This window comes from Dreissena polymorpha, chromosome 2 (genome assembly GCF_020536995.1).
Source record: "Dreissena polymorpha isolate Duluth1 chromosome 2, UMN_Dpol_1.0, whole genome shotgun sequence".
Taxonomy (NCBI): Eukaryota; Metazoa; Mollusca; class Bivalvia; order Myida; family Dreissenidae; genus Dreissena; species Dreissena polymorpha.
Genome location: NC_068356.1, coordinates 63,734,599 through 63,750,926, shown reverse-complemented (window position 1 = coordinate 63,750,926; position 16,328 = coordinate 63,734,599). Strand labels below are relative to the sequence as shown.

Genomic DNA, 16,328 nt, shown 5'->3' with positions numbered 1-16,328 from the left:
CTAATATTTAAATTTATATTTGACTTCACGGTATCTTAGTCACTTTAAATATAATACATTATGTTTGATTAAAAAAATATCATACACATGCTTTATAAACCGTTATACATGTTTATCGAATCATTTTCGTATTTTTAATGATCTTATGTTATTGTGAAAGCTACAGTTTATAACAGCATTTGTTAGAGTAACACGCTGCATCGTGTAATCAAATTATGTAAACGTGTATCAATTTAACAATAAAATGCAATGGTGGTATTGCTCATACTATTTTAAATGTAATTAGTTATGTATATTAAGATCATATGTTGCATGTACTTCGAAAAGACTGCAGCGACAAATGTCTTCCCACAACAATCTCATTTTTGACAGTATAATTATTATTGACATATCGCAAAGTAATACGGTGTTGAATTTCTTAAATAGTGTTTTTTTTCCAAATTATGATATGTGACGATTGAACAATAAGACGATACTCATTGCTTGGTCATGTACTCTTTTTTGTCAACAAGTAAGCTGTACCGCTTTTTTCTAGAAATGAATCAGGAAACTTATTAACACTGTAAAATAGAACTTCAAATGCGGTCAAAGGTGGCAATAACCTACGTTATCTAAAACATGTTTCATTATGACTAGATACCACAAAGAAACAATATTTAATTTTCTTATAAGTTAAACATGCGTTTGATTTCATGTGTTGTATATGTCATCAGTTCACGTGTTATTTGTCTCCGCGCAATTGAAATCGACACTATTTGCGAGTTCGCTTAAATTAATAATTCGTCATGGTCATATGGGTTGATGTACATGTTATATCGTACAGTTCAGAGGGAATTGACGTGTATCATCGTACCACTTAAACATATGATATTTACAATAAAACCCAAGGCGTCTTTCTAATTCCGATTAACTAACACTGTGGATTGATTTTCATAGTCGTGTTGTAATTAACACAATTGTGACAAAGGCTACTGATATCTAGCAAAGTAATTTTACTGTAGATAAATGTAAAAAACAAGGAAACGAATTCGGTCGTATAAATCAATGTAACTTGTACTGAAACAGAAACATTACTATTTGAATAAATCGTTGTTTAGACAACAGGAACCACTTACAAAAGCGCGCTTACACCTACAACAGTTTCGATTCAGTTAACCTCTATTTTCCGAACAAAGATTCAACTGAATTAAATGAGAGGATAAATCGCTCACCGAAATTACATATAAATTATGCGTGGGAGATTTTCTAATTTTTGACCATAGCTGAAATACATTTTTTGTTTATGTTTTATCTTTATGGTTTAATTTGTTTGATATAGTGCAAATACGTTGTGTTTGTAGTTCTTTTAGCAAAATGTTTATTACGTCGTTTGCTCAGTTGCTTACTAGGAAACATGTCATTCCGATATTCAAGGTAAGCAACTCTCAACTGGAACGTTTTTTCAAGTAATTTGATAACCTCCCTTTATCATTGTTTGTATCATAACTGGTGAGCTATATACGCGAGGATTTACGTATCTATTTAGATAAAACATTTTTTCGCTAAAAATACAATCTTTATCAAAGAAGAAAACATACGAATCATCTCAATTAGCCTCACTTATTTATAGCGATTCAGAGTCGTTAAGCGGAAATTTTAAACAATGAAATGTGATAAAAAAAAGTCCCTTTTAAACTTGCAGCCTTTAACCGGTTATTAAAACATACAAAACATTAACAGTATAAACAGTTACTAGTGCTGTTAATCGGAAAAGACGATAAGAAGGGTCCACATGTCACAACTGTTGTCAAATTCTTCGGGAATATTGCATATTAATTTTTACTTGAGTAATCGGTTTCGTATTCATATGTGTTCAACAAGCTAAGACCTTTTTAGGCATGTTCGATTTTTCGTATAATCATAAATCAGAGACACAGAGATGGAACATACAATATGAAATGAAATTCCAATAAGAACATAAAACAGAATTCTCATTCCAGAAAAATACTAGCGCTATTTGTGTAATATAATAAGAACCAGTTACCGATTTTGCAACTATATCGTGTTTTTCATTGAACGTTTTAAATTGATACGCAATATGTTTATACTGAAGTGATTCAAAATAAAAACGATTGAAATGCGAAACAAATATACATCTTACCGTGTCAAATAGTAATATTTTGATTTATACATTTATGGCATACTAACTGATGCTATAATTCCGTATTATAGACAGTGTATGTATCCATGTACGAAAGTAATGGCCAACACGCAAAGGCACTTTCATCGAAGCGGCTAAAGAATTCCACTTGAAATATTGTTGTTGGAGAACATATCGTACATATTGGCATTAAAATCATTGAGCCTATGGAAACTTGAATGGACCCGTAATTGAAAACGGCGAACATTACATTTGCATTCACCTGATATAGTAGGTCAAAGAAAGGTAACGTGTGTGAATCTTTCAACAAAAAATGAGTTGACATAAATCATGCAGAGAAACATGAAATGTTTACCTTCTTAGTGCATATTTGAATAAGATTAACTGGTTAATTTTTATATTGTGTCATCGTTTGTCTTTTTTTAAGTAAGTATTTCTATTTTAATGACAATTCATCGAATTGTGTAGAACTAAGGAATACTTTCTGGGACATATTGGAATGTGATTAATTTGTCAATACATGTGTATTCTTAATTTAAACGCAATCTGTTTATATAAATAATCAATACATTATGCCAAATCTAAGTGTTGCGTTAGAAGCGTCTTTTAGTTTATTTGAATCGGTTTTTAATAATATGCTTTAGTGTTTAATATCTCCTTTTGGTTAAAACTAAACACATCGGGGTAATATGATTTATAAAGACGTGTATATCAAAATAACCATCCAAAAAGGCGGTGTAGTATTCGACATTTAACATTCATCACTCGAAGGCACTTCGACTCAATACATTAAGAAATCAACTTTTTATTGATTACCTTATTGTTTAGTTTTTTTCTACAAAGTTACTAAAAAATTATTTATCCATAATGTTGCGATTTTCTCGGGATTCACTTGCAAATAGAAATATGAGATCAATATAAAATTTCTTTGATAAAGAATAATACTCGTGCACGTGACATGGAGTTAGGGTAGCGATAAAAAGCTGTTTATTCTTATTTCTGGGCTTTTATGTACTAGTTGTCGGAAAAGTGGAGTTTTTTTCATTGTCACGACTTATGTCAAAAAAAGACCTAATTACAGTCTTTCACCCATAGTAGTTTACATGCCGTCTGATGTATATTCGTGCCCGTAACAGGGAGTAGGATTGAGTATATACAACAAAGTGGTAATCTTTAATTCCGACGATATTTAAGTACCGATTTAAAACGACAGTTTACGTACTCCCCTTTCTAAGTCACGTTGGATAGCTAAATATTGGATATCATCCTTACTGAGAGACATGCCGTCTAGATAATTATACATGCACGTGACAGTGAGTCACGATCGCATTAAGACGTCGTTAAAATGCGTATTGGGTGTTTTTTTGCAGACAAGGTACTTATTTCTTGTAAGACTTTACCCCGTAGAACGACCTGTTACGTTGAAGTCCTAACAGCTTTCTTTCTCGCTTATACTAGGTGACAATACGTCTAATTAATATTAGTAAACATGACAGTGAGAAAGGCTTGCGATAAAACGATGTTTCTAAACTAATTTCTGATGAGTTTAACATGTAAGTACTCATGTCTGACAAAAAAATTTCTCATATAGCGGCATTGATAGGATTGAGCCATGAATATTGCCAATTAATTTTGCTTGAGGACATGCCTTATTTACGTTTGTACTTGATGCAGAATAGCGATGCAAACTTGTCTTTATTCTGGCACGTTGAGGTTCCCATTTCTAACCCACAAGTGGTCAACCGTACGAAGTAGGGTACGAATTCAGAAATCTGAAGAATTTGCTAAACTTGTGAGCAAATTTGTTTAAAACTGCTACATCTACAACATATGGTAGGAAATGTTAAACATCGGCTTTATCAGCTTAGTCTAAGTTCCCAGACATTAGCTGTTTAACGAATGTATGCAATATATTCAAATAGAGTTTAATCGCTGGAACGTAGTTTTCAATAAAAACAATACGATTTATTGTGATTGTTCGTTAGCATGTTAGAGCACTTCGTATCAACAAGCAATTACCACCTTATTCATAGCACATAGATAATATTTTGTTGTGATTTTCTTGCCTGTGAGATGCGTTAAGATTTTTTTAAATATAATAGTTACTCTTTAATTAATGGTGTTATACACAAACTCCGTAAGCGCATGTGTAATAGTTAAATCAACGGAATAGCCACTGTTGCCACAATATCAATAGAATGTCATTAAGAAGAAAGAAAACATGCATAACAAGTAAAAATGCATTTGTGTAAATAGTTATTGCAGTCAATCGGAAAGTACGAATCGTCTGCAAAGACTGCAATACAACTTCGTATTTCAATTGCTTTATTTTAAATTTCAATGCTGGTATAAATGTTACATTCGACTCATTGGAAACAGGCAATCGAATGCATTTTATAAATACTATATTCCAATTACATATGTAAGAATATATGTGTATATAATGTTCTAATATACCATGAATATAAAACACTACCATTTATTTGATAATTTACTTGTTAACGTATGAGGATTCCTGTAAATGTTGAACTGTAATGTAAGTTTGGGGATAGGCTAAACATGGTCGTAGTATCACACTCTTTTAAGCGGACGTAATCATTCATCATCAACTGCACCTGTTGAACATATGTCACGTGAGTGTGGTTAGAGTCAAGTAATATTTGGGCGATTTGATTATCGTTTTAATATACATAGCAATGTGGGTTCCTGTTACTAAATTCCATTCAAACCAGTATGTTCCAGTCTTTGAAGCCGTGAATGTTGCTGTTTGAAGATGAAACTGAGAATTCGCACGCGATATGAATGTATCAAATACAATGTTACACCCTATCTTTTATTGAAAAAAAAGAACTATCTTCGAGGCAATTTGTCATGGATGGTGTTCCCACAGTAAATTGTATATCGGTGCCTGAAACACAGTAACACATAAACAAATATAAATTAATGAAAATGATGGCTATATTAATATTGTTAAGGATAACTGTTTCTATTATTAATATAAAATGAAATGTACATCCAGCTCACAGACGACTATGAATATGGGGTTTTCAAATCAGTTAAAAGTATTTGGCGAGCCACTATCTTATCATATTTGTTTTTGTAAAATGCATTATAATTATTACTAGAATTGCCAGATAAATGTTGAATGTAGATAACTTAAATTCGTGTATTGTTACTTGATTTCTTATTTGCGTTTTAAAAATGACAAGTTGATTCAAATTACACGATTCTTTTATTTATTAGCACATATCAGAGAATAAAAACACAATGGCCGTTGTGACTTTTAAAAAGTGGCAACATACCTAAAATATCAATATTAAGTAATGACTTAATTTTATTGCACACATACACTTTTACAATATCATCCAATGGAAAGAAGTTTACAGCACATTTCGCATTGTGTTAAACAGTCTTAATATTAGAAATAAAGCAATATTTTATAATGTTTACTACATTTGTAATATGTATGTGTAGTATTATTTTGCACATTAAGATAATGTTTAACATTCATGACAGAAAACAGGAACATTAAATAATAATTAGTTTGAAAGTTAGTGCCTTAGAATTGTCAATAGCTAAAATTACTCCTTTGAACATTCCCATACCTATATGTATTTTGTTTTAAATAATTACATTAAATAGAATGGGGAAAATTGTTTCATGTGATATACTTTGTAAGTAAATGTCTAAATTTAGCATGAAATACTTATATTTTTTAACGTTTTTCAAGGCGAGCCATTGCATAACTGTAACACTTGGCTTTAAACTAGTGTATACTTGCAAAATATTAGTTTGAAATAAAACTCAGCATGCACGGAGTCCATGTGCTAAGTATAATTTTTTAGATGGGTAAATGGGACCTTAACAAATATTATTTAGTAAATCCGTATATTTAATTGATTGATATGAGAGAAATCTCCAAACAATAGACACAATATTGACTCATTTTGGAAATAAACGAAAACGTTATGTAAATTGTTCAGTGTTTGGAAAGTTCAAATTTATTTTGTTATTGTTTAAACGACACATAGATGCAAAGTTTTTGGTACAGTTTCAAATACAAGTAAACGTAAAGGTATCAACGTTGTGCTAATGACTTGGTCGTAATTAATATCCTTAAATCTGTATTTTGGCAAGCTTCTGTGAGATAAAACGAACACTCATTTGTGTGTGTTTTTGGCGGAATTCATGTAAACGATAGATCATTTTAAATAATGAATTAACTATTATACGGGCCCTTTTTTTCACAGCATTAAATCGATCTCGCAACATTTCTGGGTCGGTGTTTGACGAGGCTGTGTTTCTTGTAAATCGTCGGATGGAAGCCAGAATAAGCTATCGATAAACGCGAGAATGCTTACAAAACTGTGTTGCAGACACAAAGTAGTGTTGGAATAATGTTGCAATAAGAAAGGTTATAATAGAAAACCTATTGTGTATACATTAACAATCTTATATTCACAGCCTGAACGACACATTACCAGAAGAGTATAAGAGAGTTTAAAACTATCTTAACACATTCGTTAATGTTTTTTTATTGGTTATTATGATATACATAATTTATGTAAATATATATAAGTGAAATACCGTGATATTTACTATAGCACCTCGTAATAACTGGATAAACCAATTGCATATTTGCAATAAACAAAGTAACGCAATTGATGTATTACGGATAAAATATAAACATGGAATACAAGGTTATCAAAGTCTTATTAAAATTTAACTATCAAATTTTGTGTTCCTGTCGATTTTAAATGTCATGTTCAACCAAACGATATTCATATTGTTAAAGATATGTATTTTATGCTGCTGGAAATTGAGCTCTTTTAGCGTAAATTAGATGTGTTTTTTTATTTTTTTTATTTTTTGCAGATTCAGACATACTTTTTGCTTTACATAAAAAGGACCGCTTTTGGAGTAGGACTTTAAGTTATGAGAGTAAATTTTGTGCATGTGTTTGTTAAATCTAGAACGCTGATTAAGTTAACAAAAGATAACAAAAAGTTTTGACGTGATTGTTTTTTCAATACTGTATTTCAAATTATGAAAATGTGTTTAAAAAATAGATGTCCATACATTATGATACAATATATACGAAACACTTAATGAAAATATAAATGTTGTGGACGGTGTTTTCATGCAAGTATTATTGTTCTCTTAATATACTTTTGATAATATAAAAATGGTATCAAAATAAATGAAACAAGTAGCCACTATATATATATTCTTCAATATGTTTGTATTGATGGTCGCGATTTAAATTTACTTATACGCAAAGAACACAAATATATGAATATTAAATTCGTTGTCGTTTCCGTACTGTTTTTGTCTATTCACAAAGCTTATGGTTATGACAGAATTATGATAGCCAAGCTCCGCAAACCATTTCAATATGAAGTAAAACAAGCCGCCTGGATAAACTAATAACAATAATAATGTTTTTTTTAACACATTTCAAAGTGTTATTTATTTACATGGTTATTATGTTTACTGCTATATAATTTGTTAAATAAACTTAAATTTCCCTGACACAATTAACTGAATGTGTCAATACAAATACGGTATCATAATGGATTTGATTTAATCGATCACGCGTTTAATAAATTCATTAATTTATCTACGATCACGAATAACATATATTGGATTACCTGTACATGGAACGTTGTTTCATAAGTCAATGTTCTGCGGTGGACCATCACAATAACGCCCAAGATATGACGGAGCTGGATTTGTACACGTCCGGTCTCTCGTTTTAAGACCTCCACCACATGTGGCTGTACAAGAGCTCCAGATTTCCCATGCCGACCACCAACCATCTATTTAATATATGTGTTAATCAGTCGGGGATCTTGCCCGATTGGGAAAGTTGGAGAATCCCCTTTTGACTTGCCTTATCGGGAAATATATTGATTGAAAAATTGCCCGATCAGGCAAGAAAACAACCATTTTTCATATACCTTGGCAAAATGTGTCCGGGCATCACACAACTCATCCAAGGAACAACTTAAATATCTGAATCCAATCTTAAAACAATTATCTTTAATTTGACCGTAGCGATTTTTTAAAAAGGTCGTTGTTCGTTAGATATTCAAGCCCAACGTTGAGAAACAGTTGTACAGGTTAGTGTTGTGAATTATTTCTAAAACTGACTTTTTGGTATTATTATAATTCCTGTTGGTATAACATGCATTGGAGATCAAATGTCTGTATGAATTTCAATTCATGACTGATTTTCTTCCGAGATTGAACGATAAGACAAATCATACTCATTTTGACACAATAACTATTCAAGTAATTATATTTGGCAACCAAAGCCGCATGCGTGTAATTATTGCAATGGGGTAAATAAAGTGTTAAACTACTTTGTTATTTAATTTTTTATATTGAACCATGTTGTTCATTTAAAACATTGTAATAGTATTTCGAGAATAACTTTCCCAATCGGTTATTGTCATGAAAATTGTCATGCAGATTCTTTGGTCAATATAAAGAACATACATATTAGCGAATCGTATAAAGAACAAGAGGGTTATAATGGCCCTAACCAGTGCCTACCTGAGTCCATAGACACCAATTGTATAAGACTTGACCTGTTGATCTAGTTTTATAAACCTCTTGACCTTGATTCTTAAAAGTATATTTGAATTTTTTAAATACTGGATACATTTTATTCAAAGACACACAAATAACTGAACATATTACCTGTAGTATATTGATTTGATTAAACTAGAGTGTTCACAAGCTTTTTTGGCGTAGCTGTTTAACGTCACTTTTGACCTTACCTGACCTTTGAAAGTGTCCAATAAAATTCAAATCAAATTTCCCGCGGCTAGACACAAATGAATACACTTCATTTATTCCATTGGCTGATTTGAGCATACCACCAGAACATTGGAAACATGACCGCGTCTTTGTAACACTGTTTTACTGCGTGTTCAGCATGAAACAATTTTATCTCTAACGAAAAGGCTTGATAGATAGAACAGTTTTACACTCAACTCTTGACATCAATACAGTTTGTGCGTGCACCTTTTATTTTCAGAGGATTGCCAGCGCCAGAGCGTTTGTACTTTAAGGCTATGTGCTCATATTTAGTAATTACTTTCATATTCCTGTCTGTGTACTAGTATATTTAAGTTCATAAAATAATCGATTTTCCCTATCCTGATATTCGTTTTGGCCAAACCATTTTAAATTGTTTCAAAATTGACCATTTAACAAGTAAAAGTATAAAGTTTTAAACAAGCCGTCGTTGCAGCAATGGAAGCGTGGCCTCACTTTAATGCATTGCATTCCAACCCGCAAGGTATCAGGGTCAGTTCGCGGCCAGTAAAATAATCGTTATATAATATAAACGCTATCGCGTGAACTGGGTGAACTGGAATTTTCTTTAGACCAGAAATATGTTAAATGAAAATTTTCAGTGATATAATTATGGTATGTCAATAATGGATTCTTAATGTGTTTTCAACAATACCATGATAAATATTTTTTTGATAAATTTAACAAGAACTATTCCTCCATATTGACTAATGTATTTTTTATTAAGCATGAGAGCGATGATACTGTTGATAATCGAATCAAAAAGCAATGCCCGACAAAACACTAAAACAGGTTTGTTCGAAGAACACGCGTATAAATATTAAAAACATGTACGGGTACTTCGCGTGTGGCCGGTTGACTCATATGTTTTAAGTTCACGTCCATTCTTCTTTTGGTTTTCTTTTTTGTATCTATAGGTTTATGACCAGCAATACGTAATAATGTAAAATAAGCCGCGAAAACTCGGCGTAACATCCCGTACTGCGTGTGCTGCAGCTAAGACCTGCACAGAAAAAGACATTCGTTATCTTTTATCTCATTCATTGAACTCTTTATCTTTCACCAACTCCAACCACAATCAACGCCGTACATCTTTTTAAAAAGATATTTCTTGTTTACTATATAAACATGTTTTCACTATATATATAAAACTGCCCCGCCCCCTGGTTGCCATGGTTTTTTTTCACCGATCTGGACCATTTTAGAACTCGTCCGAGATATCAATAAAACCAATGTTTTGACAACGGTTCATGATGATTGGGCAAACATTGTGACTTCTAGAGTGTTTACAAGGTTTCTCTATTTGACAAAGTTACATGAAGATTGGGCATTAAATGTGACTTCCACAGTGTTTACTTTTTTTTTGCCTAGTGACCTAGTTTTTGACCCAGCATGACCCAGTTTCGAACTCCATCGAGGTATCATTGGGGCAAATGTTCTGACCAAGTTTCATGAAGATCAGACAAGAAATGTGGCCTCTAGAGTGTTTACAAACCAAATGTGGACGGGCGGACGGACGGACGACGGACAACGACCGATCCCAAACGCTCACCTGAGCAATCAGGTGAGCTAAAAATCGAGCACAAAAACATTTACTTCTGAAATCATAAATTAAAAGAAAATGACTTTCCAGTGATTGTTACTAGAATTATAATTCGAACCTTTGAGTTGCAACGATTTTAACCATATCTCCATTTCGTTCTATTTCTACTTTTCATACTATTTCGATTAATGTTTTTCTATTCTGTGGCTGTGCGTATAAAAAGGTTAATATATGCACACAAAAAATCTGTTACAGATGCATCTTTTTTTGTATTGCTTTTTGTAAAATGTAGTTACCAAAATGTTTATTCAAAACAAACAATTCAAATATTCGAAATGATTGCCGAACAATTTACAATGTATACACATTTTATTCCTTATATTTTTTAATATCAATACCTGTTCTTTTTATTTTTAGAGTAGTTTTGAAATGTATCAAAGTGATTTGCGTCTGCAGTTTTGACGTGTTATTAAACAAAAGCAGTACAGAGCAAACATGCAAAACATGTCTTCGTTTTCATTGCAATCAAGCACGAAACAACGCCACTGGTCTCAATTTTACATGAGCATCAAAATACGCTTATGAATGCATAAAATAAATGCATTTGATTACACATTTCCTAAATATTTCCTCAAAATGAACTTTAAAAAAAATAATGTCCAAACTAATATAATATTGATCTCGGTCAGTAATACAGAAAGCGCTGATGAAATGAAAAGTAAATATGTTTTCTGTATATGCTCTGCTTAAGCAATATATATGCGATAAAAACGTGTACTTCAAATGCCCTTACAATAAATGTTTTTGCACTACTGCTATTTGTAAAGAGAACATAAAATACTTGAAAATATCTAAATTGCCCTAACCAACTGCGCTAGTATGACCGTTTTTTATATTACTTGTGTCTTATCATGACAGAAAAAGCTGTGTAACGGAATATCTTCATATTTATAATTGTATCATTATGTCAATATTTTGTCAATTTCACCACAATAAACGGACGCGGAATTGTTAAACACAGCAAAGATATTATGCTTATAAATGAGAAATACATTACACATTTAACCTCTTTTAACCATATGCATTTTAACGAACGTTTTCTTTGAATTTATGGAACTTAGTTCAGAACATCACCTGATGGTTTGTTGCAAAGTAAACCACACTTATTTTCTTCTTTTATATAAAGGAAACAAGTCGTGGACAAGTGATTAAATAATTTAACCTCGACTACTTGCTCCTTCTGGCAAGTTTGTGTTCTAAACAGGCAAGTGCGAAAAATGTTGATAGATGCTAAAGGTTGCTCAACTTTGGGCTTGAATATCTGACGAATAGCGAAATTTAAAAAAATCGCTGCGGTCAAATTTAAGATAAGATGTTAAGATTGGATTCAGTTATTTAAGTTGTTCCTTGGATGAGTTTTGTGATGCCCGGAAACGTTTTGCCAAGGTATATGAAAAATGGTTGTTTTCTTGCCTGATCGGGCAATTTTTCAATCAATATTTCCCGATCGGGCAAGATAAAAGGGGATTCCCCAACTTTCCAAATCGGGCAAGATCCCCGACTATTAACAGGCTTAAGACTTAGGTCAACATGCAATGTGTTTTGACATATGTTCAATAATGTTTACATGACTTTCTTAATAAGCGGTACCAAACAGAGTATGTGTGATACTCATCCGTTGTGTAATTTAATCACACTTAAATTGTAATAATGTATTGTATACATTTTTATTAAACAATGTTATCCTTTACCTTTACATTTCATTTATATCAACATATTTAGAGGCATGCATCGGTTGTATCCACTTAATGATTGTATGGACACTTTGCTTCAATTGATTAATGTTTCTGTGGGTTTTTTTCAACTTTTTTGTGAAGGTATTTATTTAAAACTTGTATTTAGAAAAGGAAACATTTCTGAAATTGAGGATATTATGTTGTAAGTTATAACTATTGAATCATGCACATTTGTGATATTCAGAAAGCATATTTGACCAGGGTATATTCGTCAGAAAAAAGTGATTATTAGCGCTGTACATCCACAGTTATAGTTTAACACAGACACTGCATACTTGTGCATCCAGGCTCATAGCAAATCTGGTCATCTCTGGAATCTCCAAAGCAATGGTCACCACCTTTTGAAGGATATGGATTAGAGCACGACCTGTCACGCCTCTGCATGCCGACATCGCACGTGACCGAGCACGATCCCCATGGTGACCACAAGCTCCATCCGCCATGGACTATAAGCATGAAAAGACTGTTATATGATTTATGTGGATATATAAAATTATGTTTAAAGTTTGTATCTACTATATTAGTTGTGTGCCTTATTGTTTCGCAATGAGTTCCCAGCCATACATAAAGGACCATATTGTTTAATAAGGTTTCTCTTCTCCTTATATTTTACTAGGGAATATTTCCAGCATATTTACCAATTATACACATTTTGAAGTAAAAAAAAATGTACAACATAAATCAGTATGACATGTCTCGTATGGCAAACATATGTTTAGCATCTCTGCGTCATGCCAACACTTAACCAGACCACAATACAACGAACGGCTTGCTCTTTTCGTGTTTTCCTTGTTATTTGGAAACATGTCGTTGTACGTTTAATCCCATAAACCGTTCATATATTGTACTAGTTTATTATAAATGTTTTGTTTTTTTAAAGCATGAGCTTTTATTATCTGCACAACACTATGTTACATATGTCAAGATAAATGTAGCTCTATATCTATCCTTAAAATCTAACTTCCGAGTTCATATTATACAATGTAAATTAAGTTAACAGCGATTTAAGAGTAAAATTTTTATTATTTTGTATTAATCCAGACTTTCGATATGTTGTAGTTAAAGTTGTGTATCACTTTTATTCGTTACAAAAACGGATCAGTTGTTACGAATACTTGGGCACGGTTCTAGAATGCACGTTTGACTTTCGGTTCCTATTCCCAGACAATCCAGACCGCCATTTTGAGGCGAAGGATCCGTGCAAGTTCGATAATGTGTCTGTGTTCCATTTGCACACGTGACGTCACATCTACTCCACGATGACCACCAGTTCCAATGGCCATCGACTTCAATAAAAAATATTCTTTGTATGGAAAAATGCATATTTTCCGGTCTTCTTATAACGTGTTACTTATAATAATTTGGCGGTTGATTCAGTGTATTTTATTAATGTGTATGTCAAAAAACACCCATCAGTTAGTAGTTTGAATATGTCGTTGAAACATCTTCATTACGACAACATTCTTTTTAAAATGTTATATTTTACATGTTGCAGAGTGTTCAAAAAATCGCAATAGATCAAATTTGTTGTAAATTAAATTAATTTTATTTATTTACAAACCTACGTTACAGAGGTTTCAAAACCTTGGACACACCAACTTAGCCTTCTGAATTTCAGCACAGACATTGAATAGGGAATGAATATTGGCACAGTCCACAGATGGGTCGTCAGTGCAGGTTGCCGCTATAAATAAAGACAATACCCATGTGCTGTGTGAAACAATCCGTTCATTAAAAGCCAATATACACATCTATTTTAGCTCGCATGTGTGGTAAATAGTATTTTGTTTACAAGTATTTCAATACACATAAATGAAGTTTTAATATTATATCGTTTCTAGCATGACATGAAGTACGTTTTGCAATAACGGGTAGTATTATGTCACCCGTATTTAAACCTCTGTTCAGGTCCTAGACTACTTTGTACGTTGCACATTGTTAGTTTGCAATGTCTTTGTCGAAATGAATATTTTCGAGATGTTTTATCTTATTTCGTAATTTTATAATGTTGAATGTGCGCAGTGTTAGTCTGATGTCGCTCTTAGCACGTACGCCTCGGATGGTTACATAGAGCCTTGTTGCATAGGGGTGTGGCGCAACATTCGTGGCAGGCTACATCACGAGGATTGAACAGATCGTCCAACCAAAGCACTTGTCGAGCTCAGTGGGTTACAATGCTGTAATTACAAAGTTAAATATCAAATGTTAGAGTAAATTACAGTTGCATCAGCAAAATATTGTAAACACTCAAGTGTCGATTATTAAAGGCAAGTGACCAATTGCTATAAAATAATACACGGTACTAAACAAAATATAAAAACATGATTTAAATGTCTGCATAGAACTATAAATTGATTTTGAAATAATACATCATACTGTAAACGGCCTTTTAAAATTTAGAACAACAAACATATTGTAGCTGAAGATCCACTTCATGCAAGTCTTACTTGTTAAATTAGAAATGTATATGCCTACAATAGCATGAACCAACGAAGGAGGCAACTCATGGCGTTCAAATCTTCACTAAACAAAAAGTCGTTCTTTATTATCTCGCTTTACATGGGTCTAAATAACGTTCAAAAGCTCTTTTCTGATTGGATGTAACAGTCCAAAATCCAATCAAGAAAGTCGAGACATTAATCTTTCAGAACATTCAATGCCATGCTGCATGCAAGCTATTTAGAAAATTAAAAAAAGTACGGAATGTTCCTGGCTGATTTCAATGAAATGTGACTTTTAAATCATTTATGATTTTGTCTTCAACAAGAAAGTAGTAGAAAATTTGTGAAAAATATAAGAATTTTGATTAAAACCTGTGTCTGTGGTACAGATGTATTGATATATGCCAAAAGACTGAATAGCTTTCATAGTTCAGCCTTGAAATCATCGTTGTATCAAATGAGAATCAAAATCATACATGTATTAACCAGTAATAGTCAGTAACACCAAAATCTTCGGGCGCAAACATAGTGTTTTGTGGAAACCGATGATCGGTAATTTCCGTAACCACCCGAAACATTTCAGCAGACAAGTTTTGTTTAATATTATTATGTTTTCCTCAAATATTCAACCATAAAATTGTTGTATAACAATACACAAATAATTAAAAAGTAATATGTCCATGATTTTGGTGAGTAGCACTGTCTATACTGCTTTAAGATACGGATCAATTGCATAAAATATTAGAATACAATCATATTCAGTTTATCCTTTTATCCGATACTTTTATCAATACCTATAGCTCGGCCAACCACTTATTTTGGAAATTATGACACATATCTGATTAAACTTTAATTACTTATTGTGTTTTAGAGCCTTCTATCAAATAAATGGGGGGGGGGAGTGTTTAGAAATGTCTGTTTTATATAAAGTTTGAAAAAAATATAGGCAAAGATTACTTATGTTATATCAAATGCCAATACGGTTTTAAATAGTTCCTTTTAATCAGTATGTTCGTTGTATTAGTCAATAACGATATAACTTCAATGATTTATTAAAAATGTATTACAAAAGCCCATTAACACTCAAAAGCAACGAATATTTCCTACAGTATTTGGAAAAATAAAGTTAACACATATACATTCAAAGTTCTTTATAGCAATAGCCAAAATGTCAACGCTAGATGTGGTTTGCTAACCTAGATTAAACTCAAAACAAAATGCTCGTTTTTATTTTTTGTGTTACAATATATTCCATGTGAATTTCCGGCTACGATATCCGAACATTTACGAGCGAACGCGAGATTGGCTTCGGGCAGCTTCGGAAGCACGACTTAGTTTTCACGAATGCGTTATTTTTTCCGACGCTGCCTGGAGCCAATCTCGCTTTCTTAAACGCTAAATATCATTTCTGCACTAATTTGTCAGCAATTGCTAATATTTAAAAAATATCATTGGTTTATGCTACTTACAAGATTATCTTTGCACGTTAAAGTGTACGTCCGTTCAGTATTAGTCAGCGTAGTTGAACCCATGAAGCATGCCTGAAATTATAGAAATATAAAAACATAAACATGCATATTCAA

At 32.4% G+C, this 16,328-nt stretch overlaps 1 protein-coding gene across 1 annotated transcript; it reads right to left on the bottom strand.

Moving 5' to 3' along the window:
• Positions 1-4,643: 4,643 nt before the first annotated feature.
• LOC127867348 (uncharacterized) lies at positions 4,644-14,469 on the bottom strand. Its single transcript, XM_052408443.1, has 5 exons — positions 14,357-14,469; positions 13,420-13,988; positions 12,580-12,750; positions 7,792-7,959; positions 4,644-5,048 (listed from the first exon to the last, which is right to left on the bottom strand). The coding sequence occupies exons 3-5, from the start codon at positions 12,745-12,747 to the stop codon at positions 5,010-5,012; spliced, it is 375 nt and encodes a 124-aa protein (XP_052264403.1). The 5' UTR covers positions 12,748-12,750; positions 13,420-13,988; positions 14,357-14,469; the 3' UTR covers positions 4,644-5,009.
• Positions 14,470-16,328: the final 1,859 nt, after the last annotated feature.

Excerpts from the sequence above, each read along its gene's own strand:
- LOC127867348 (XM_052408443.1), bottom strand. The coding sequence starts at position 12,747 with ATGGCGGATGGAGCTTGTGGTCACCATGGGGATCGTGCTCGGTCACGT. Across the intron at positions 7,960-12,579 it reads CTATGAGCCTGGATGCACAA|ATGGTTGGTGGTCGGCATGG; the intron begins GTATGCAGTGTC and ends TATATTAAATAG. Across the intron at positions 5,049-7,791 it reads AAACAACGTTCCATGTACAG|GCACCGATATACAATTTACT; the intron begins GTAATCCAATAT and ends ACTGTGTTTCAG.